Raw genomic sequence first — 22,318 nt, 5'->3', positions numbered from 1 at the left:
TGGGGCAACAGAGAATAATTTTCGCTTTCACAGTATCTAACCAGGAATTTCAAATTATAATGTTATTTTCGATAAATGGAGTGGCTTACAGAGAAAATGCAGCGGTAAAAGCAAAGAAAACGTACCTTTAAGCCAGACTTAACACCGCCCATAACTCACCCGCTAACGCAAGAGGCATGACCGTGATGTAACACGTCCTGGCTTTAAGGTGAGCTCCTGGCATGCAATAAAAGCCGCTATTTCTGACTAGGCGGGGCGTTTTTCTCGGAAAAGCAGTTGTTTTATTAAGCCACTACTTAAACTTCGGTTTAGCGTAAATTAAATGCTGACAGAGCTCAAAACGGGTCTGGGATGAGGGGGGTTTTTAGTAGCACAAGTGAAAAATAAGTGAGAAAGATGAATATTACCTTGCGGTGTTCACCTCTGCTGTAGCAGCGAATGGGAGAAATCCTGGTGGTAGCGCGGATTTCTGCTTTGTAAGAAGAGTGCAGGGCACTAGTTGTAGAGAAGGAAAAAGCTTGGAGCATCCTTCAGGACATGAGGAAAGGGAGACGGATAGCAACAGAGTGGTTTGGGTCACTTCACCTCGGGGACCGGCGGATTGCGTTGCTCGGTTTTAATACTTCAGATGGGTTTAGTGCTCTTTATACCGGGTATTTTGTGGGTTATTTCCCCAATCATGCATCCTATGTGCCGTGCCGCTTGGATTAATGATGTCTAGATCCCTTGTGAACAAAAAATGATAACAAAAGCGCGCAAAACTTCATATTTCACAGAGGTTTTTAATCAGAAAACACAGCAGTGTGACAAAGCGTATCGTAAACGTGACAGACAGTTTCAGCAAATTACTTTTTACTCGAAAACGGTAGAAACTGATTTTGTGGGGCTAAAATATTTTTTTTTAAGAGTTAAAATCTAAACTAATGCACACCCCCTTCTCTTTTAAGTACTATTTTAAGTACTGCTCATTTTGCGTTGATTTAAAACCTTCTATTTTGCGCAATTGAGATTTAGGCTATTCAAAAGAAAGCACTTTAAACTGTCCAACAACTAGATCCCGTACAAACATTACAAGTTTCATACTAAACTCTTTCTAATACTGCTGAGCGTCGTTAGTTTCTGTTGTAGCCGGAGAGGTAAATGAGTTTGCATCTGATTAATAGTCTCAGCTGTGTTGTAATGAAAAAAATTTCAATGGTTAAATTGTGGTTTAGGTGCAAGCAATAACATAACTTCCCAAATATCAACCGTGCTGTTTCCTAAATGTCACTGTATTCAAATATTCCTGTTTTGTGAGATGCGTCTATCATTAAAATAGTTTATTTCCAGGCAAAACAGAATAGTTGGTGGAAAGCAAATATTTCTTAAAGAGCATCTAAACTGCACTCAGCTTATTAAGCGACCAGAAAACTTGTGTTACAGCCTTCGAGTCCTCTTGCCTGTGACAATGGTTCTCTGCTGCTTGTTTTGAAACTAGAAAAAAACGTCTTGTTCAGTGCACAGTAAACACGAACTACTCAACTGAGCTGTTTAAAACCTCTGGCAATCAAAAAAACACCACTTAAACTGTTTCTGGTAACTAAATTCAAAACCAGCTTGGTGAAAGTTTAAATACACAAAGGGGAAAAGTGTCATCTACATTTAGAAAGTGCCCTACTTCTACAAGCTCTTGTTAGTGTCAAAATGCAGCTATTTCCCGAAGCCTTTAAGGGCCATCCTCTGTCCTCAGGCCAAGCAGCCTTTGACTCCGAGGTCTGTCTGAGCAGGGAGTTGCAGGTTTCCCCTTAAAAGGCTGGTTTAATCCAAACCAGGACTTCAAACCTTTAAGCCTGACCGAAGCGGGGGGGGGGGGGGGGGGGGAAGAGAGGGAGGGGGAGTGCGAGTGCGAGTGCGAGTGCGAGTGCGAGTGCTTTGAGAGGTGGGAGAAATCACAGGAAGGTATTTCCTTTTCTCAAAAGTCCAGCAACGTAAAGCATGTGAATATGCAGCTCTTGAATTAATTACTTAACACGAAAGACCTAAAATAAACTGTAAAACTTGATACTGGAAAACTAGGTATGAGCGACCAACATATACACGGCTGAGTCTGTGAGTACTTTGTGAATGATAGGTGTAAGAAATTGCTGAGAGAGTGGATTTAAAACATTTCCATTATCTAAAAACCCACCTCTAGAATTTCTTGAGACTTACGCTATCAGTTGTTCAAAAAAAGAAAAAAAATAGAAGTAAGGTTGTAACAAATGTTATTAAAAAGGAAAAAAAAAAAAAAAACAAAACTAGGCTGAAAGCCTTAATGTCCAAAGGAGCGCACGTCCGAGGTGGATTTAATTCATGGCTGCAGGGAAGAAGCTGCTGTCCTCCAAGAGCTTCACCACGGCGGATCTATTGTAGAGCTTGGCCAGGTCGTAGGCGGTGGCCCCCCGCTTGTTCTGGTGGCCCACCTTGCACTCCGTGCACTCCAGCAGGAACTCCACCACCCGCACGTGCCCCTCCCGGGCGGCCAAGTGCAAGGGCAGGTTGCCCTCGTCATCCTCAATGTTAACATCAGCTTTAAACTCCAGCAGAGTCTGCAAAGTGTCCAGAAACCCCTCTCTGGCTACATCATGAATTACAGCGAAGCCAGTACTGTCTTTCAGATTGGGGTTTGCACCGTTAATTAGTAACCTCCTGGCAATTTTGGGGTTCCCGAGTTTCATTACCTATGAAAGAAAAAGAAGAGTTGAATACCGCGGGGTGTGTGTGTGGGGGGGGGGGGGAGGTGTGTTTGCTTCAGCGCTGGGTTTAGATCCTCATTTCTTATCTCTGGGTTTTGTCACGGCTCAGTCCTCATTTGAAACAGACAGAAAAGCCCCACTATAAAACTAACGAGACACAAGAACATCTATTTTTAATGTATTTTTTACTAAACTCGGAGAAATGGTGAAAGATCTTATCATTTCGGTGCTAATAGCTTTCTGCCTCAGAAAGATTAATGTCTGAAACAGGCGGTGTAGAATGGGGATAAAATAACTTTTTTTTTTTTTTAAACGTGGGTTATCTCAGCTTCTTAACATACAAAAATTAAGTATGGTTCGGTTTTATTTGCCTAAGTATTGAGACACCTTTGCATTACTGTTTAATCTCGTTAAACACCAAATATAGGGTCTCTGAGGAACAGATATTTTACCTCAGCAACAGCAAATGTAGGATGTGTTTTTATAAGCTTTCAGGTGTTTACATTGTCTGTGCATTATCATAAAACAAATATTTGGACTGTACCATAGCTCTGTCTGCTAAGAAAAATAGATGTTAGAAGAATTTTTTCTCCCCAATATTTGTGTTTCATTATGTCACCCAAAAAGGAGAAGTTAAAAGGAATGTTTCAAAGTTCCAGAAGTTTTCTTCTAAAACCAGTATATAATATTATACTTTCATAATTTCACTATAAGTAAACTGTGGCTATATTTTGTTGTTAAAAACATCCCTTAAAAAAAAAACACAGCCACAATAATTGGATTTTCTAACTGTTTCTCTCAAGGAAAAAAAAAGCTTCTTTAAATTTTCTCGATTGCATCATAATACTGTCATAATTAGAATGCGAATATCTCTTATTTGAGACTTAACAGCTTGCACCGATTTCCCCCAAATTCCTCATTTTTTTGCTTTCTCAAAGACTTACAAAAAAATTAACATGGTAATGTATAATCTCCACCCTATAGGCAAGATTTTCCTGTTCTTGTAATTAGTTTCATTGTAAGTGTCAAATTCGGGGGAAAAAATAAAAATCTTTTTTATTTTCTTAGAAACGTCCACACAATGATTTGCAAATCTTGGTTAAAAAAAATTATCTGCATAAATGAGCATTACAGTGCATTAGATTTAGCATAATGTACAATTTCTGCAAGGGATTTACTGAAAAAACTCTCCTGGTGAAAAATATATATCAGGCTTTTTAAGAAAAGCAAGCTATAATAAATAGAATTACTGCAGCGTTTGGACTATAAAGCAGCCCCGTATATTATATCTATAGACAAGAGCAAAAGTGCAGATAAGACAGGCTGGGATTCAGGGAAAGAGATTTCTCTGTACCCCAAGGCTTCCAGCTCCGTATGTGCCATTTCTTTCACTTCTGACTGGAGATGGAAGCGATATAAAAGAAAACAAGAGCATTGTGATCTCTCTTTCTTTAGTAAAATCTGGACATTTTGGTCCCTTATTGAGGGCCCAGGCTGTATTATTTTTGAATTCAAAACATGTATCTGGTTTAAGTGGGAGTTTTCTCTGTTCAGGCTTCAGATTGAAGGCTTCAGTTAAAGATGCGGGGGGGGGGCAGAAAAATCATCTAAAAGGTGATGCTATTGGGACGTGGGCTACGACTGTACAGCAAATGCCCTTTATTTTGCAAAGTTTCACTCGAGGGGAGGGAGGCAAAGAAGGAGAAAGCATTAATTGAATAAGTCTGACGAAGAGCATAAGGGCAGGACATGTATTTGAGGCCTGCATAGGTACACTTCATCAGAAATAAAAAGTACAGAGCAAGACAAGCTGAGCAGTTGTTTAATTAAACATAAATGCAGAAGAAAAATATAAATTAATTGGTATTAATATAGGAGCATTCTCCCCGTTTTAATTGAGAGAGAGATTAGGGAGAGATTATCTCAGTTGTGGAGAGTGCACAAGCAGAGTGCTCTTTCGAGCGTGGTCACGCACCCACAGCACATTTCAGGATGATACATATTGAGAATAAGTCGACATATTCTCCTAGTCTGATTTTTGTTGTGGTTAATTAACTCAGTTATGATTAGGCAACGATAAGAAGTATTGTTAGGACACGGATGCTTGTTTAATATAGCTGGATGCTATGTCATTGTGTAAAATATGCCTTAATTCAGGAGACGGACAGTTAGCTGCTTTTAGGAAAAAAAAATACATTGCTGTAGGACAAATCGGTTTTCAGCCCTCGTCCCGAGGATAAACCAGCTAGCTAAATGTTTCCTGCTTTCTTAAAGAAGTCAGTTTGTGTAAGTTTTTGATTTAAAACCTTTCACTCTCTTAAAAGTTGCTGCAACTGCCTGCACTGCCATGCGATGCCCTATTTAGGTGCTAACAGGACAGAGAGGAGCTCACAGATCTCCAGCTTCAGCGAAATTGTTAAAAAAGGGTCATTCCTGCTTTTTAGCAAGAGGTGCTAATTTTCCAGCTCAAACATTTTGATCTTAAGCGAAAAAACTGTAAATATCTCAAGCACACTCGCAAGCTCTATGCTGTTTAAACCCCCAATTTCAGAAATTATTATCATAGTTTCAGGGGAGGGGGGGAGAAGAGTTAACAAACGATTTTTCTAATGTGTGAAATTAAAAAGACCTATAGCTCGACTTCCACATTTCATTATTTACACCTTAAGTACAAATAACCACACATTTTTTTCCTCCGGATTTCTAAATCACTTCTTTCACTATTTGGTGGCTATTCTAGCCTTTTCGCCATCATTATCTGATATTATTAAAAGCAAAATCTTTCATCAGCTCCAATAGTGAGCAGTTGGACGAGTTCCAACTCCTGCCAGCACAGCCACACACTTAAAAATTAGGACATAGCACCCTATACGATCAGAAAGGAAATAGCTGGAACCGGTGCCCTGCTAGCCGATCTAAAAAAGCAAATTTTTAAGCCTTAATTATGAATGAAAAGGCAAGTGATTCAGCCGGAACCCTAACTCGTAGGGCTAACTCTTAATGTACATCGAAGGTCCTCGGTTCTGAGCAGCATGCTTCCCAATGAGAAAGGTCATTCCTCACAAACAGCGCATAGAGGAAAAGTACCACCTACAGCAGACCCCAGAACCGAGACGAGTCCCGCTTTAAAAGCATAGTGCAGGAAAAAAAAAAAAAAAAAACAACGGAGGAAAAAAAGGAGAAATCCTAAGTTTCAGAGAACAGCACATTTGTGTTTACAGACCTGCTATGAAATCCTGCTCACCTAAGCTGATTTCTTTTCATCTCAGCTCTTTCATTCCTTGCCTCCTCCCCACGAAGTTACAAAATATTAGCAAACTCGTAGCCCGTTTGACATTGAGGGTGATCCCCGATTGAAATAATGGTTTTGACCAGTTTTATTTCAAGTACGTCATTTTAGGGAGTTGGAGCCACTAAAGTTATAAAATATGGCATCCAACGAGTTTGAAAAAACACTCGAATTTCATCCACCAGCCTGTTTAAAACGTTGTCTTTTTTGGAAACCCGGTTCACGTAGGTACCAGTGATGAAATATTTTCTCCCTCTCTGGATACCAACCTGCAGCGCAGTCCTCCCAAATCCATTTTGTGCATTGACGTTTACATTCTTTTGCAACAAATTAGTAAGTTGCTCTAGGTCCCCCTTGGCAGCCGCGGACGCCAGCTCGTTCCCAGAAGGCTCGGCCATTCTTTAGGGTGACTGACGATCGGAAAAAAGATGAGATTTTTTTTTTTTTTTTTTAACCAGGCATGGCATCGGAGACTGACAGAAGGATTGGGATGGTTAATCTTCTGGAGTAGACCTTGTAGTAAATACTCGTAAAAAACCTCCTTGCCAAGAGCCCGCCCCTAACTCACACGTGATTATTCAGCAAAACTGCAGCTCCACTTGAAAGAAGATTTCTTTGCTTCCACATATAGAGTAACTCCTATTAAAGACTTTGGCCACTTTCGGGGGGAGACAGATTAATAGCTATGCAATACATTATATATGTTATGGGTAACATATATACACGTACACCGGAGACTCACTCAGACCTGAGATCTTTGAAGAAGAAGACAACCCACCCTGTTCACAGTCGGGATCTGAGACTTTAGCAGCAACAGCTCCGAGGAAAAGTCTTCTGTAGCAGTGTGCATCCACTCCCGCTCGGGTTCCCCCCTTTCATCCCACACCGCCGCCTCTAGTCCGGGCCGAGCAGGGAAGAGAAGGACGAGCCGCGCCCGCGGAGGGCAGGGCGCGGCGGCAGCGGCTGCCCAGCCGCCGAGCTCGCTCCCTCGGTGCTTTCGCTCCCCGCAGCAGCTTCACTCCCGCGGCTCCGCGCAGCTTCCGCGCAGCGGGCGGGCGCGATCCCGCCCGGCGGCCGCCCCCGGCGGCGGCGGCTCCGGAGCATCCAGGAGGGCGGCGGGTCCGCGGGCGGCGGCGGCCTGGCGGTAGCGGCGGGGGGGGAGGGGGGGCGGGCTGCCGCGTACCGCCGCCCGCGCTCAGGGCGCGGAGGAGCCGCGGCGCGGAGCCGTCTCCGCCCGCCGCCGACTGCCCGCGCTCCGCCGGGCGCTCCCTGGCGACAGCCGCGCCTCTCGCCCCGGCCGGGGAGCGGAGGGCGAGCTCCGGGCGGGGGCAGGGGCTGCGCGGGTGCCCGCCGCTGCCCCGGCCCGGCTGTGCTCGGCAGCGCAGTGACAGCCGCCGCTCGCCTCCTCTTTCAACTTCGCGAAATAAAGCTGCACTTGCCGGTCGGCGGGCGCTGCCTCCGCCCGCGACTTTGCGCTCCCCCTTTTTTAAGCACAAACAATCGCTACTTCTGTATCCTACGGACACGAAGCCGGTTTCTCTCTCTTTTTTTTTTTTTTTTCCTTTCCCCCTTTTTTTTTTTAACCTCATCAGCTTTTTTTGAAAAGAAAAAAAATTTGAGCGCTTTTTGAGTTGAAACACCCGCCCACATTTTAACGGCAGAGATTTAAGGAGGCGCGGCGGAGTTACGGCGCGGCCGGGCAGGAAGGCCTGCAGCGGCGCGTACCCGCCCCTCGCCCGGCCCCGGCCCCGGCCCCGGCCCCGGCCCCGGCCCCGGCCCCGGCCCCGGCCCCGGCCCCGGCCCCGGCCCCGGCCCCGGCCCCGGCCCCGGCCCGCAGGCCCCGGCTCCGGTCCCGGTCCCGCCGCTGCAGCGCGGCGCCTTGTGTCGTTCCCCTTGCCGTGCAGCCCGGGCACGGCACTGCCCCGGCACAGCCATAACAGTCAGGGTGCTTTTAGGAAGAGCGCTGCTGAGGCCTAGGGGGGAAAAAGACAGGGGGGAAAAAATGAAAGGAAAACGAGGTTTTAGCACCGGGAGCCGCCGCGCCCCTGCGGGAGGACCGGGGATCGGGGGAGCTCGGTGGGCGGGAGGGCGGCCTCCCGCCGCGGCTCTGCCCGGCGCTTCCCCACGGGCAGCGGCGGCGCACGGCCGCGGAGCGGTCTCCACCTGCCAGCGGGGGGAGCGGACCCGGACCCGGACCTGGACCTGGACCCGCCGCCCTCGCTCGGCACCCCGCGGGGCAGCGGCTCCGGGGCCGGGGTCCATCCCGGCAGCGACGGGGGCTCCTCTCCCTAAGGACAAGGTCAAGGATGAAGGGTCAATGTCAAGTTGTCTTAATGGTGGAAGGCGACTGGGCACGGCAGCACTCCTTGCTTTCCGCGTTTCTGGTCTCCTTGATTGATTTGAAAGTGCCATTTTGAAGGGGAACCCTGCCGCCGAAAAGACGTGAGGGCTTCGCTTTTCTTTCAAAGGACGAAGAGGTGACGATGGTACAGTACGAAGATCTCATTGCCTTCCTGCCTAACAGCCTTTAATGTCTTAAAACTGCTTTAATGGCCGGATTGCTTTAAGTTTCAGGGACCCTCGGAAAGCTGAATTCTGCCCAGGGGAACGCTCCGAGAGGTAAGATGCAATGTCATGGCTCCCTGATAAGCATACGTAACCTCTATCGGTCGCAGAGGCTCGTCTGTTTTCTGCGTGGACGCTCCGAGAAAGTGAATTTGAATGTAAACACGCGTGAGGCAGCTCGGGGAGGTGCGTTAGCGAGGGAACCTGTCTGGCAGTAACATCAGCTCCTCCAGCACTGCCCTGCGGGGGAAACCTGCCGCTGGCAGCCGGGCAGGGGCAGGGGGTGGCCGGGGCCTGGCTTAAAGCCACAGCCGCCAGAGCCAGAACCAGTTTTACTGGGATGAACCTGCAACCCGGGCAGCTGGAAGAAGTCAGTGTGACTTCTGCATCTCTCTTTCCTTTCAACTTCGGTTGTTTCTTGCTTCGCTGTTACATTTTCCTGCACCGATTCCCCCACCCACACTTGTTTGTGAAAATACAAAGGGGACAAGTAATGAACTGTCTAAAGACGGAGCAGGGGAAGCAGCTATGCCCAAATTATCAGCGGACCCTCACTCCCACTGAAGGGGGGGGGGAAGCGCATATTTTTAAGGGCCTCATTATGATAATTCTCGGCCAGAACTAATAGTGCTAACAGTTTTGTAAACAAAAATATGAATGATAATTTCCCTCAAAGTTAAGTCTAGAAATGTATGTATATAAATAACGCACATGTATTCAAATATAGTTGCTTTTCTGCATAAGGAAGTATGCAAAACTTCGAATGTTCAGTCAGACGGCTTATAAATGAGTTATTTCGTGACTAATCAGTGCCGAAAATCCACAGGCTTTGATGGTGTTACCTGTTGCTAACTTACTGCAGAACTAGACCTGCAAGTCTTACAACAGTCTCCCATAATTTTTTTTTGTTTTGTTTTACAGTTCAGAATAACTCCCCTATCTTCTGTTCATCACACCACATAACAAAAATAATTAAGTAAAGTGTAGCTGGGGTGCTGCAGGCCTCCTGCAAGTAAAGCTGCCCGGCCAGAAAATGCCGTCAAACCTCCTTCACCGTACGGGTCTGCCAAAAATCTTTGCAGAAAGCAGCTCGTTAATCCCGATCATTTCCTCTCAAGAATGATAAAGATACTCCTCCTAAAACAGAAAGAGTTGCCCCAATCGGCTCCAAAATCAGCAGAAAACCCCCCACATACTGGAGGGAGATATTATCGCCGGGCATTGCAAGGAGTAAAATAAGCGAGTGTCACCTCGGCTCCCTAATTTGTCTGACACTCGTTGGAGGAAAAAACCCACCTCGAGTGGCTCGGAGCAAGGGGCTGTGAGGAGAACAGAAACTTTCGCAGTGACTTGAACGTGAACTTCCTGCGATGCGGGGCACGTGCACCTTTTCACCTTCTGGATCAAATCCTTCCTGGTTTTGATCGAATACAGATATCATTATTTAAAATGTGACTGTAATAGGCATGAATGCCGTGTAACTAATCTTGACAACATACCTATAGTTTCAATCCGTGCCAGGAGTTAATTGGCTTTAATCCAGTTGCTAAAACTCGCTTTTCAGCCTTTATTATAGTTACTCTCTAGTAATGTGTGGGTGGATTTGTTTGTAATTTAGCATAGGCTGTCCCTGGCACTGCACCATACCTCGTACCTAGTACAGAACTGTCTGTAACATCAAACTGGGGGAAAAAAATAAAGACCCAGGTGTGAAGGCATTTCCTTTATCATCCCTCCGCTCGGTGGTGGGGAGCTCGAATTGTTAAGCTAACGTCAGCGAGCAATAAAAACCTCTCGGGGAAGCCCTGCCAACATAAACTAGAGCAGGAACACGATAAAATATGAAATCAAACTTCTTTGACACCCTGGCTTTGCATCCTAAGTGGCGTTTCAGTGTGGCCTCAACCCGCCCGGAGACCCTGAACGACTCCGCCGCCGCCAGACACCCGCCCCAGCAGCGTCCGCAAACAGGCTTTAAACAGTTCCCTGGAGTATTTTTCTTGGGAACACGGACTCTCCTGAAGGTACAGTGTAACTTTTCATACGCCCTTGTCCCCACGCAGCGTTCGTTCACCGTCTGTCCCCGCCGCGGTGGGCGGTCGCGCTGTGCCCCCCACCCCGTCCCGCCGCTCTCCCCGGTGCCAGCCCGGCCGCTGCGGCAGGGAGCAGGGAACGCGCAGGGTCTGAGAAACTCGTGTAAAACCCTCACGGATGGAAGGAAAAGAAAAGAAAAGAAAGAACTGTGTTTCCTAAAACCGGCAAAATAACTTGATTCAAAGATCCCATCGTGTAGCTTTATTAGCTAATAGGAAAGGTGCTTGATGTATCTGTGACCTTTGCTGCGACACCCTGCAAAGAGCAGAGCAGTACATGTTGGACTCACCAGCAAACTGGTGTCCGAATGGTGTTTGTGTTTAACGTCAGTGCTAAGGGGGTCGGTGAATGGCATCAGGTTGTAGGAGGCAGACTTGAAAAGCATTAATTAGTCAGATTTGCATTATTAAAAAAAATTAAAAATCTCTGGTGTGTAACGCAATTGCATCTTACATTGCTGGAGTGCTAAGCTTGAGTGAGGGCCGCTGTGCAGATCACAGTCTGTGGGCTCAGAAACCTGTGAAAAATGCTTTTCCTCATTTTGAGAGAAGTACGAAGACGGGAAAAATCAACGTTATACCGAGGCCCCCCCCCGGTCGGTGCGTGCCCCGGGGAGGTTCGGGTCACTCAGCGAGCAGGGTTACCGGTTGTCGGAGCAGACGCAAACCGCGCTGAGGACCGAGTTACTGTATTCGCTGCTGCCACCGGCATCCCGCCCGCTGCTCTGTCACGGGGGCGCGGATGGATGCCCCGCTCCCGCACGGGGAGGCAGAGCCGCCCTCCGGCCAGCGGCTGCAGCGGCCCTTGTTTCTCCCCAGCTGCCCCCGGATGGCGGGCCCGGCCCGGGCTCGCTGCAGCCAGAGTTCCGCCGGGCCGTTAGGCCGCAGCCGGCGGCGGAGTCCAGCCGGGCCCCCCCGCGGCGCCGCCGGGCCCGGGGAGCCGCCACCTGCCGGCGACAGGGCGGGGGGAGGGAGGTCAGCCCCCGGGGCAGCGCCGCGCTGGGCCGAGCCGGGGGCCGGAGCTGCCCCGCCCGCTCGGAGGAGCCGCTCCCCCGCTCTGAGGCCGGGCCGGGGCCGCAGCCGCTGCCCCCCGGAGGCTGAGGCGGTCCGTCCCCTCAGGAAAGGCCTACGCGCGGGCCGCGGGCTCCCTCAACCGTTCGCCCGGCCCGGCCGCCCGCGGCCCCGCGACCCGGCGCGGGCACCTTACGCCGGGATCAGGATCGGGATCGGGGCGGGGGCAGGAGCGCCCCGGCCGCGGTCACCGCGGGCTGCCGGAAAGGCGCGGCCCCACCCCCTCCCCGGCTTCGCGAGCGCTTGACAGGAGCGTGGTCACGTGCCGGCCGCAAAGCGCCTCTTTGCGACCTCAATGACAGGCAAAATGTGCGACAGGCGCTGTGGAGGCAGGGAGGGAGCGGCGTTGCCTCCTCCTCCTCTCCGGGCCAGCAGCTGAGGCAGCGCTGCCCGCTCCCGGCCCGCTCCCGGCCCCCTGCCCGCCTCTCTCCTCCCTCCACCCCTCCTCTGCCCGCCGCCGCGGAGCTGCCAGGTGGGGCAGCTCGGGGGCGCCGCGGGAGCCTGAGAGGAGCCCGGCGCCTCGATGAGCTCCTAGCTCCCACCCTGCCCCGTCCTCGCCGGCAGCAGCTCCAGGTGCGCGGGTCAGAGCAGAGCCGGGGACGCAGCTGGCTGCAATGGCGTCCAACATGGACCGAGAAATGATATTGGCTGATTTCCAGGTAAATTTCAAGCCGCCGCCGCCACACAACCGTGGCCTCTCGCTGCTTTTCTCTTTCTCCTCGTTGCTGTGCTGCTTGTTCTTTGTGGGAAGGTCCAGGGCGGTGGGTGTGAAGCCCGCTTTCCAAAGCCTCTGCTCGCTCTTTCTTTCTTTCTTTTTTTTTTTTTTTGTCAGAAACGGGGAACGTGTGCCCTCTTTTCTCAAGGTGCGTGAACAAAATGTCTTCTTTAACTTAGAGAGTTTAAGTTTTTAATTAATAATAATAATTAAAAAAGCTTTTTCATCCACTTTGCTTGTTCCAACCATCTACAACCACCCAGGCCCTGGGACAGCTGTGAGCCAGCTCACTTGGAAGAGGCAAATGCCAGGGAGGATACAAAACTCATCACTCCTCATGATTTGTCACAGTGTTTGTAATGAATCATTTACTGGTCCTACAGATTAATGCTGAACAGAGGTGTTTCTGTTATAACATCAACATTAACTTCATGGTTACCTCAGCCTATGACTGTTGTAATGATGGTAAAACTCTTCCCACCCCATTCCAAACAACATGTTTGTGTTGAAAGGAGGAATATGCCCTTAAAAGTTGTTTGTTACCTTCCCTCCTTCCTACAAAAGTGTTATAGTTTAACTTCAAGATCTTAAATCTTATTCCCAGAATAAAGTCTTTCTCTAAATAAAAGTGATGTGTTCAGAAGCCTGGTTAATCTGTTCGGTATATTGCTTCTTAATATTGCTTGTTTTTATATTGCTTTTCTAAGAACAAGTAAACAAACAAGTGGAAGATACCTGCATTTGAAATAGTGGGGATAGTCAAAAGCAGCTTGGAAGGGTATCAGGTTATATTTGACTATATCTTTTTAATATTTGCTTTTCAATCAATGTTGTTGTTGGTTTGGGTTTGTTTTTTAAGCTTTGTCCAGTTGCAATGGTTGTTCTTTTGTGGATAGGCTCCTGGATATTCTTGGATTGAGTTGTAAAACTGCTGTCTGTTTGTTCAACTTCTTAAAAGACTGTTTCTCAGCTGCTAGCAGTGAAACTATTTAATTTCATTTAAAAAAAGTAATCCCTTCATTCACTCTGTGTGTGTGTTTTAACAAGAACATTTCTTTGGAATTACAGGTAGGGTGACTGTAGTGTACATTATGTAATTCCTCTTTTGCAAAAGGTATCTGATATCTTACTGACGTAATATGTGGAGTTCCCAGTTGATAACAGGGAATTGTTTTCCCTTTCTGTACCTGAGTATCTTACACCCATATTTATTAAAATGCTTAACAAATGTTTCTATAGTGCTCCTTTACTTTGTTGTGCTTGGAGATAGTTTTGTGTGTGTAAGGAGTGATGTCTCAATTTAAAGGCTGGGGTTTCATAAAGGAGTTCTTCCAGTAACAATACTGTGTAAAAGAAAACTGGGACCTCAATTCCGCACTCATACTAGTGGAGACAGACTCTTTATGGAATCCCTCATTATTAGCTGAAACAGGTTTACATTCAGGAATCCTAGATGATGATGAAGTTAGTGGCTGGTGAATGTAAGATTTTTTTTTTTTAATAGAGTTTTCAATCTGTATCCACTTTCCAAGTTTTTAGTGTCGATGCTATTTTGCAGTTCTGCTTGGGTTTTGAGACCAGTTAATAAAGGTGTAAAAGTGACTGCAGTGTTTGGTACCATGAAGACAAGTAAGTATTATTGCAAACTTGCAGATGGGCGGTGGAGTCACAGAAATCAGTAGTAGATCAAGGATGACACAGTGTGGCTGAACCTAGGACCCAGGAAATATTTTATCATATAACAATGCTTATTTAAAAAACCCAAAACTTTTCCCTCTTGTATTTCAGCAGACAACTTTGTTTTTCTGTTCCATCTTCTTTTTTTTTTCTCTTTTTTTCTTTCTCTTTTTTTTTTAAATAATCTCTAGCATCTGCCTGATTCCGAAACACTGAACTGTCAACTGTCATGCTGTTAAAGCTTCAGATTAGTAAAGGACCATGTCAGTCATTATTAGGCCTCATATCTTTAGGCTGTTATGAAACAATAAAAGATTTTGAGTATTTTAAATACTTGATGGAATTTACAGCTCATTCACTAAGAATTTAAAATGGAAAATAAAACATTGTGTGCAAATAATTCTGCATGACTTTTTATGTTTTCTGTACCTTTTAATTAATAAATATGTTTCTCAGAGTTGTGCTGCCATCTTCTATATTTCTGTGAGGTATGTTGTTGAAGAATGTTGGAAATTTTAAAAACAATTCTTTGTAGTTTTGTCCAGCTAATCTTTGCTGAATTAAATTGGGAGGGAAACTTCCATCACTGTTTCACACTCGCCTTTCCCAAGTTACTTTTAAGGGGGATAGAGCAGTGGTCTTTGAACTTTTAAAACTTGAAAGGATTTTGCCACACCATAAAAAAATTTTCAGTGAAGTCTATAATTATACTGATGTTTGATGCTTTTGTGAAGCTTTCATGGACTTATTTTGTATCTTTCAAAGCCATTAGGGATTCTGCCATTGATTTCAATTAGAGCAGGATCTTGTATTGCATTTGGTTTTTCTTTTTAGCTCTGATTGTTGTAACAGGTTACTTCTGCATTCCGAGCTACTAAAGAAAAGTACTTTTTAAAAATATTTTGTATATATACATATGTATACATACAACCATTGAATAATTTTATAAAATATTTTAACTATAGAGTAAAACACAGTAAGTGATCTACCAAAATATTTTTTCTTAATGTCTCAAAACAATTTAAGCCTGTTCTGTGTGGTTTATAATTATTTTCTTTCCATTTCCTTTTTTAATGAGGTTACTGAATGCTACCAAGGGAGTACAAAGTACGTATTCATACATGTGGGCTGTATAAGCAACCTGTCTTAACTTTTCCTTCTTAGGTCCTCATTTAGGAAAGATTATGCAGAAGCTTACCTTTATACATGAGTAGTCTGATTGTTTTCAGTGGAAGTAGCGAAAGTAGTGGAGTTAGGCACACAAACAAGTTTTAGCTGTTTTACTAAATGCAATTCAGAATTTCTCCACAAAGTGTCATTGGCATATAGGAAAACCTCCATAGGAAAAAACCCAATAACTTGTGTTTGTAGCATAAATTCTTTAAACAGGTAACTGCATGTGAATTGGTTAAAGAGTGATGCTGCAACGTACCTCACATACTGGGGGAAATAAGAGCATATAATTTCTACCAATTTTTGTTAATATCTCTGTTCTTTTGCTTGTGGCATTTAACTGCATAATGTTTTTCCATGTCCAGTGGGATACCCAGGTACTCACATGATACCAACATATTCACAATCTATGCATTTTGGAGTTTGAAGAGAATTGCTCTGACAGTGTGTTGGTCTACTTTTCATTATAATTTATTTTTTTTCTTTTTTAAATTGCAAACTTTACTTGCACTGAACTTAGTTAAACTGTTCAGGAATGAAAACCGGTCTTTGATTATTGGCAGAAGATGTCAACATTTTCGTATGCTAGCAACTTTACTTTTGTTTTAGAGCTTCACTTAGAATGGGGACTAAAATTAGCAAGAATATCTTTTTGTCATTGTAAGTTATGTCCACTTATAGGACCACTTTATTCATGCAATGTGGTTGTCCTCACAACAATTCCTAAATGTAGAGTAGGCCTAAGGGCTGGAGTATTGTGGGAGTTGCCAGCTCCAGGGTAGCCATACATTACAAGAACAGCTGGCATGTAGAGCTTCAGAAGAGAACTGTGAATTTGATGAAAAATTTCCATTGACCAAATAAATAAGTAGCTCAAGATTTGGTCTGAGTGGAATGGCAAAACTCAAAAATCCTTGCTTTCATCGAAACATCAGATATCTAATAGTTTTCTTCTTCTTCCTTCTGTCTTCCATCTATGTTCATTGTGAAACAAAGTTATGTGAGGTTTTTTTTTTACATTTTTTTTTTTAACTGAGTCATAGACTGCTTTGGTATGATTCACACACGTGTATATAAAAATGCCTTTTTTTCAAACTTCACCTTTGTGTAAATCTGTTTCAAAAAACAGAGGTTTGTGGGAGGAGCAAGGGGGAATTGGGAAGGAAGAACCTCATTGCCATCAGTTACAGAAAGGTGAGAAAGCATGCTAGATAATCATGTTTTAAGTTATAAAATTGACCATGGCATTGATACATCAGCTTCTTTTTTTTTTTTTTTTTAAGATTTAACTATAATTCAAACTACTAGTTTCCTTCTGGAATGGCTAAAATTAAAGAAATAGTGCTGTTAAGTAACTGTCAAGATATATTTTAAAAGGTGCGTTTTTTTGTGGTTATGAAAAACATCTGTCTACTTTAGGCCTGTACAGGATTATCTCTGTTATGCATACTGTTCTCACTGTCTAACAGTCTATGTGCAGAATTTACATGTGTATTTGGGGGGTGGGGGGGGCACTAAGGGAGCTTTGCTGCCTTCTGTGTGTGTTGGCATGCTGGCTCAGGTTTTCTGTCACTTTTAGTTATTGCCAGTATGAAAATGTGATGGGCGAAGAAGGTAGACAGATACAGGAATAGCTTTGAGTTAGTGCCCTTGATTCTTGCCCTGGACTGTGACTTATGCTAGGGGCTGGAAAGAGTGTTTCAACCATTTTCTGTAAGGGTAAGACATCCAGTAAGGGGCTTTGAACAAACAGCAAGGCTGATATCAATCAAACATTGATTTCTGAAAGAAATTGTGTTGTTTTGTCATTAAGGCATTGGAGCAGAAAGGGCTGTTCTTGATTTCTTTTGCAGACTTTCTGTGGAGTGTTTGGCAATTCACTTGGAAAAGTGAAAGCAAAAGATAGGTGCTGAAGAGACTTCCAATCAAAGTTTAAGTCTTTGGAAAGTGTCCTCCAACTTATGTTTAAAGTTCTTGGAGGCCTACATTTTCATCAGAAAGTCTCCCTAGGCACCTAAATATCTGGTTTTATATGTGTTTAGATCTGTATGAGCTTCAAACCTCAGTTTGGCTCATACTAGACCATTCTTTTGTGTGGCCTCTCTGCAGACAATGATGGAGTGGGTGCTCCCAGAGCACACCAGCTGGCTGGACTGAGCTCTGCAGCTCTCTCCATAGTAGTTGGAAGGAAATCCAGTACTGTGTAGATTAGAAATCAGGGTTTGGGAGAGACAGGTTTGTTTCTTCATCTCCTCATACTGGGTATCTTTAGGTAAAAGCGGACCATGCTAAGTTTCTAATAGTTAGGTGCCAAGATGCTCAGCACTGCTTCATCTGACCTTTTTTGTGAATATAGGTTACTATATCCTTAGCTAAATTTTGAAATAGTTAACAGGGCTGTTTTTCAGTGTAAAAGAGGACCCTAGGACACCATGGGATGTTGATGCTTATATCTATGAGGTCTCTTAATTTACATTTTGATTAGAATTCCTTTTAATCCTTGTTGCTTTTTATTGCATCTTATAATTTTGTGCATTACACAGTTAGTAACAGCATTGGAACTGATAGTTGGATCTCTTGGTTTGCAACACAATTGGTTTTGTTTGCTGTAAATGGCCTTAGGGTCAGGAGACATGATAAAAAGCATGCTGCATGCTTAGTGTGTTTTAGTTTGGTTGTTTTGATTGTCATTTTCTGCTACCAAGACCATTGCTGATATTAATTTGTTCTTTGTGTGTTTCCGAAGAATCAACAGTTTAATTTCTTTAGATACTTTTAGACTCAGCTGTAACCCCAAAGCTCACATTCATCAGGAGAAAAAAAAAAGCTAGTTTGATTTACTAGTCACCTTCAGTTTAAAGGCCAGAAAGGTGAAGTAGATTCTGGAGTCACAAATATGAAACTGTAGTAAGAGTGATGTCCATCTAGAAACATGATAACTTGGATATTTCCAGTGATAGATGTTCAAGGAAAAGCCAGCTAATTTATCTTATATAAGGACAGATAGTTAATTAGAAATACTTAATTAGAAATACTATCTGGCATTTATAGAGGAGAAACAGGATACTATGATTTGTGTGCATTACAGCCCTGCTCTAAGAACCTAAATAATTTACCACCGATTCATCTTTAGAAAGAGGTTTATGCTGTTCTTTTCATTCAATTACCTTGAAAAGACTCTTCACATCATAGTAATCATGTCACCATTTCCATCAGCCCATTCATATAGGTATTTGGGTTAGTAGGTCACTGAAACAGATTGAGAGGTGGTAGCTGTAGGATCCTTTTTCAAATGCCATGACAACTAGTACTAATTATAATATTGAAATTATTAATTATATGTACTCCCAGAGGCTAGGAATGTGCTTTCATTGAAAGGTAATCTGAAAGTTATTTGGCACATTGAAAATAAAATGTGGCTAATATTTCCTGGTAAGCAAAGTTCATTTACAGTAGATACTTACTGTATTTACTAACTTCATATTTTTGTGTGGAAGGAGGTGTGGGAAAGGAGAGGATGAGGATTTGAGCGAGTTGCTAAGTGTCTTAAGGGGTCCTGAGAATCTCCCATCTTAAGAATATTGCATTGGTGCTGGGAAGTCTGAAAGGGTAGAATTTCCTCCTCTATTTGGGCAGTTCTTATGGTTCGGTTACCATTGCAAGCCTAGTTTTTATGTGTTTCCATTCTAGAAGCCTATTAAAAGAACTACATGGCATATCTTTGATAGGCTTTCATATTTTTCTAGTCAGTGGATAAGTTCGTGCACTTGTGGGGCAACCATTAGATGAGTCCTTACTTTTAACTACTCTAAGAACTAGAATAAAAAGCCTGGGGAAGTACCTAACATTTTACTCATCCCTTATCATTTGGATGAAAGGAAATGACATGCTTACTGGCTAGATTGATACCCACTAATTAAGCCCATTTTTTAGAGTTGACTAGATAATGTGCAATTGTAAAAACAAACTGCTCAAAGAGGAAACCAAAGCCCTAATGTATGTATTACATGTTGTTCGGTCTATCAAAGTAGTCATCTACTGGTCCTCTATGTCTAACTGGTTGAGCAGGTCTTTGTTCTGCAGGAGTAGTTATGCTTTCAAAAGATAATTCATTAAAGCTGAAGTTCTTAGGAGATGTTTTGAAACTAGAACAGAGTACGTTAGCCCTTGAGTTATTTTATATAGGTTTCATATTTCACCTATTGCAGGAAACAATTTGTAAAAGACAAGAACTCTGAAACTGAGTCACCTCTATTATTTTTTTTTTTTTTTTAAAGGTCAGGTTGTTTGTGTGAGCAAATATCAAAGGTGCCATATCGGCTCAGATTGAAAACCCAGCTGGCCTAATGTCTCATCTGCAGCAGTGGCTGGTCCTTAGGAAAGAGCCGAAACAAACAGGATTTGAATGGATTTGCTTCATCCTAGTTTCTGGAAGTCAGCACTTGAAGGGCTTGATGATAGGGTTTGTTATAAGACTTTGGAAATAAAACTGTGTCAGCTTGAGTTAGTCTTGCATTCTTCAGAGACATCTGAGTAGTTTTGTGGTACGTGAGTTTGCTCTGTAGAAGCTCTGTTCACTTTGAGGAAAAGTGTATCATATATTCATGTATATACTAATTCCATTCTATATATTTTATTGGAATTTCAGCTATTTCTTATGGTACAGAAGTCAAATTTGTCTGAACTGTAAAAATCTTAACCCCTTCTGGTTTGCACCCCAACAAAATTTGCCACAAAGCTACTATCAGTGCTGTGGGAATGTGAGTTTGATTTAACCTTTAATTAAGGTTGATTTAAAGAGCAGTCTGCTGCAAAAAAAAATTCAAGTTCCTTTAAAATTTTGGGGACTATCATCTCGTCCTAGTGGTTTGTTCTGTATGTCTCTACTGACATTTAAGGATGAGAGAGTTCTCTTGAAAGAGCAGCTTTGTTATAGGATGGTCCCTAAGTTCCTCTGTAGTTAATATGAGCGCACAATATTAATTTAGCTTTTACAGTATGCCCTTACCTTCTTTGACTACTTCTTTAGTATCTTCTTCCTTTGGTCCCACTGACTCACTGGCAGACTTCCTTGTCCTGATGCTTTTAAAAGCTTATATCATTTTTATGTCTTTTATGTCCTTGTTGGCTTGCATTATGGTATGACCTGTGCTTTGCTGGGATTTCAGTGTTCTTCTGTTTTCCTATTTTGGATACCATTTCCAGGTTTTGAAGAATAGAATCATAGAATAGTTTGGTTTGGAAGGGATCTCGAAAGGTCATTTGGTCCAACCCCCCTTGCAATAAGCAGGGACATCTTCAACTAGATCAGGTTGCTCAGAGCCCCGTCCAACCTGACCTTGAATGTTTCCATGGATGTGGCATCTACTACCTCTCTGTGCAACCTGTTCCAGTGCTTTACCACCCTCATTGTAAAAAAAAAAAAAAAAAAAAAAAAAAGTCTTCCTTAGATCTAGTGTGAACCTACTCTCTTTTAGTTTAAAACGATTACCCCTTGTCCTATCGCTAGAGAGCTTGGTAAAAAGTCTGTCCCCATCTGTCTTACAGACCCCCTTTAGGTACTGGAAGGCTGCAGTGTGGTCTCTCTGGAGCCTTCTCTTCTCCAGGCTGAACAACCCCAACTCTCCCAGCCTTTCCTCATAGCAGAGGTGCTCCAGCCCTCTGATTGTTTTTGTGGCTCATTCCTTGTGGTCATGTTCTTTACCAAAAAAATACAAGTGTTTGTGGCATGTTGAGTAAAATTATTTTTTGTATGGATTAGTACTCTTCATTTGTGTGCTTATATAGAAAGTGGCTTTTATTTATTCTTTAGTTGTTTTGAAGGTTCTGCTGCTTTTGAGGCAATGAGGAGAAAGGAGATGACTGCAAATATCCAGTAAGCAAAAGTGTTTGTCTGACCCTTGGAGTTCTCTTCTGTTTTCCATCATTTTTTCTTCTTATGTGATAATGTATAAGATACTGTAAGAGCAAAATGACTGTGATTCAGAAAATCTCGGGGTTTTAACCTTCACTGAGATACTTCTGTGAAAGTATTAAAACAAGCAGAGAAACTTTGGGATAATCCTAACTAAAGCATTTTGTAGTTGTTGGGTAAAGGCTGTCTTCAGGAAAGACAAATGAGTTTAGTAGTCCAGAGTACTAATTAATGGGTACTGACTTTTGGTTTGGTTTGGTTTTTAGTTCAGTTTGAGCACTGCTCTTTGTATGTAGTACATGTGGCTTAAACACTAGAGTGTTAGCATGGGGCTTGGGAGACTAGAGTTCATGTCTTGGCTCAACTCATGGGCTTCCTAGGGATGTGCCTTCGTGGTATTCTGGAAGCAGAATTTGCTCCAGAGTCTTGAATGTGTTCAAAGTCTGCTGGAAACCATTTGAAAGTGGTTAGCGTGGTGCCAAGTTAGCTAGTTCTGCTAAGAAGTGGTTAGAGCTTCATGCTACCAGTTTAGACTTTGTACCCTGCTTGCTTTGTTCAGAAGGCTTGCAGTCATTTTGGACCATGAGCAAAGTTCACTTTTGTCTGCTTGGTAACTAATAGGTAGAAATGTCTTCTGTGACCTTCAGAAATACCCTTTTTTTTACCCCCCATTCCTCCTGTAGAAAGGGATTAATGCTTCCTTACTTTAGAGTTTTGCTTAAGGTGATGCTCAAATAGAACGATGAAGCTTGTGAGTAGTTGGGGGTAGGAGTTGAAATGCATCAGGCAAAACTTTAACCTGGCATGTTTGCCTAAACCCTTTCTCAATTTCTGATACTGGTAAATGTATTAGCTTGTTTTTGTTAAGCGAACAGCTGGCGAATCTGCTTAATTTTTACCAGATGGTCTTCTGAGTTATGTAAAAACAGAAAAGCATTCTTATATCTTCATTTAGATGCTTGCGGTAGATGACCTTTCAGTTTGTGTCTCAGTCGATATGCCTGGATGTTTTTTTTAAGTGTTTGTCTGAAACAGAAAGAAATAAAAGTTAATTTAATAACCATGGATGACTCATAATAAGAACATTCTCATTACATCAGTAGGGTT

General features: G+C 43.7%; 2 protein-coding genes across 6 annotated transcripts in view; one reads left to right on the top strand and one right to left on the bottom strand.

Annotated features, from left to right (window-relative positions):
• Nucleotides 1-766: 766 nt before the first annotated feature.
• Nucleotides 767-6,912, bottom strand: CDKN2C (cyclin dependent kinase inhibitor 2C). 3 transcript variants are annotated; one of them, XM_054834383.1, is made up of 3 exons: nt 6,782-6,884; nt 6,273-6,413; nt 767-2,699 (listed from the first exon to the last, which is right to left on the bottom strand). In XM_054834383.1, exons 2-3 carry the CDS (start codon nt 6,399-6,401, stop codon nt 2,325-2,327), a joined length of 504 nt encoding a protein of 167 aa, XP_054690358.1. In that variant the 5' UTR covers nt 6,402-6,413; nt 6,782-6,884; the 3' UTR covers nt 767-2,324. The 3 variants fall into 3 exon arrangements, with proteins under 3 accessions (XP_054690358.1, XP_054690360.1, XP_054690359.1); XM_054834385.1 differs by lacking the exon at nt 6,273-6,413 and having other exon boundaries at nt 6,782-6,912; XM_054834384.1 differs by lacking the exon at nt 6,273-6,413 and having other exon boundaries at nt 6,752-6,857.
• Nucleotides 6,913-7,726: 814 nt separating this feature from the next.
• Nucleotides 7,727-22,318, top strand: part of FAF1 (Fas associated factor 1) — a 176,954-nt gene continuing 162,362 nt past the window's right edge. For 2 of the 3 annotated variants that reach the window (XR_008578004.1, XM_054833153.1), the window contains exons 1-2: nt 7,727-8,622; nt 9,490-12,391. Coding sequence is in view for 2 of the 3 variants with exons in the window: in XM_054833153.1 (XP_054689128.1) it covers nt 12,347-12,391 (45 nt within the window). In the remaining variant the exon portion in view is untranslated. The remainder of the gene's footprint in view (nt 8,623-9,489; nt 12,392-22,318) is intronic. The other variant, XM_054833154.1, reaches the window with a different exon arrangement.

This window comes from Grus americana, chromosome 8 (genome assembly GCF_028858705.1).
Source record: "Grus americana isolate bGruAme1 chromosome 8, bGruAme1.mat, whole genome shotgun sequence".
NCBI classification, from domain to species: Eukaryota; Metazoa; Chordata; class Aves; order Gruiformes; family Gruidae; genus Grus; species Grus americana.
The sequence above is the reverse complement of the archived record's forward strand: the minus strand, read 5'-3'. Positions and strand labels throughout refer to the sequence as shown.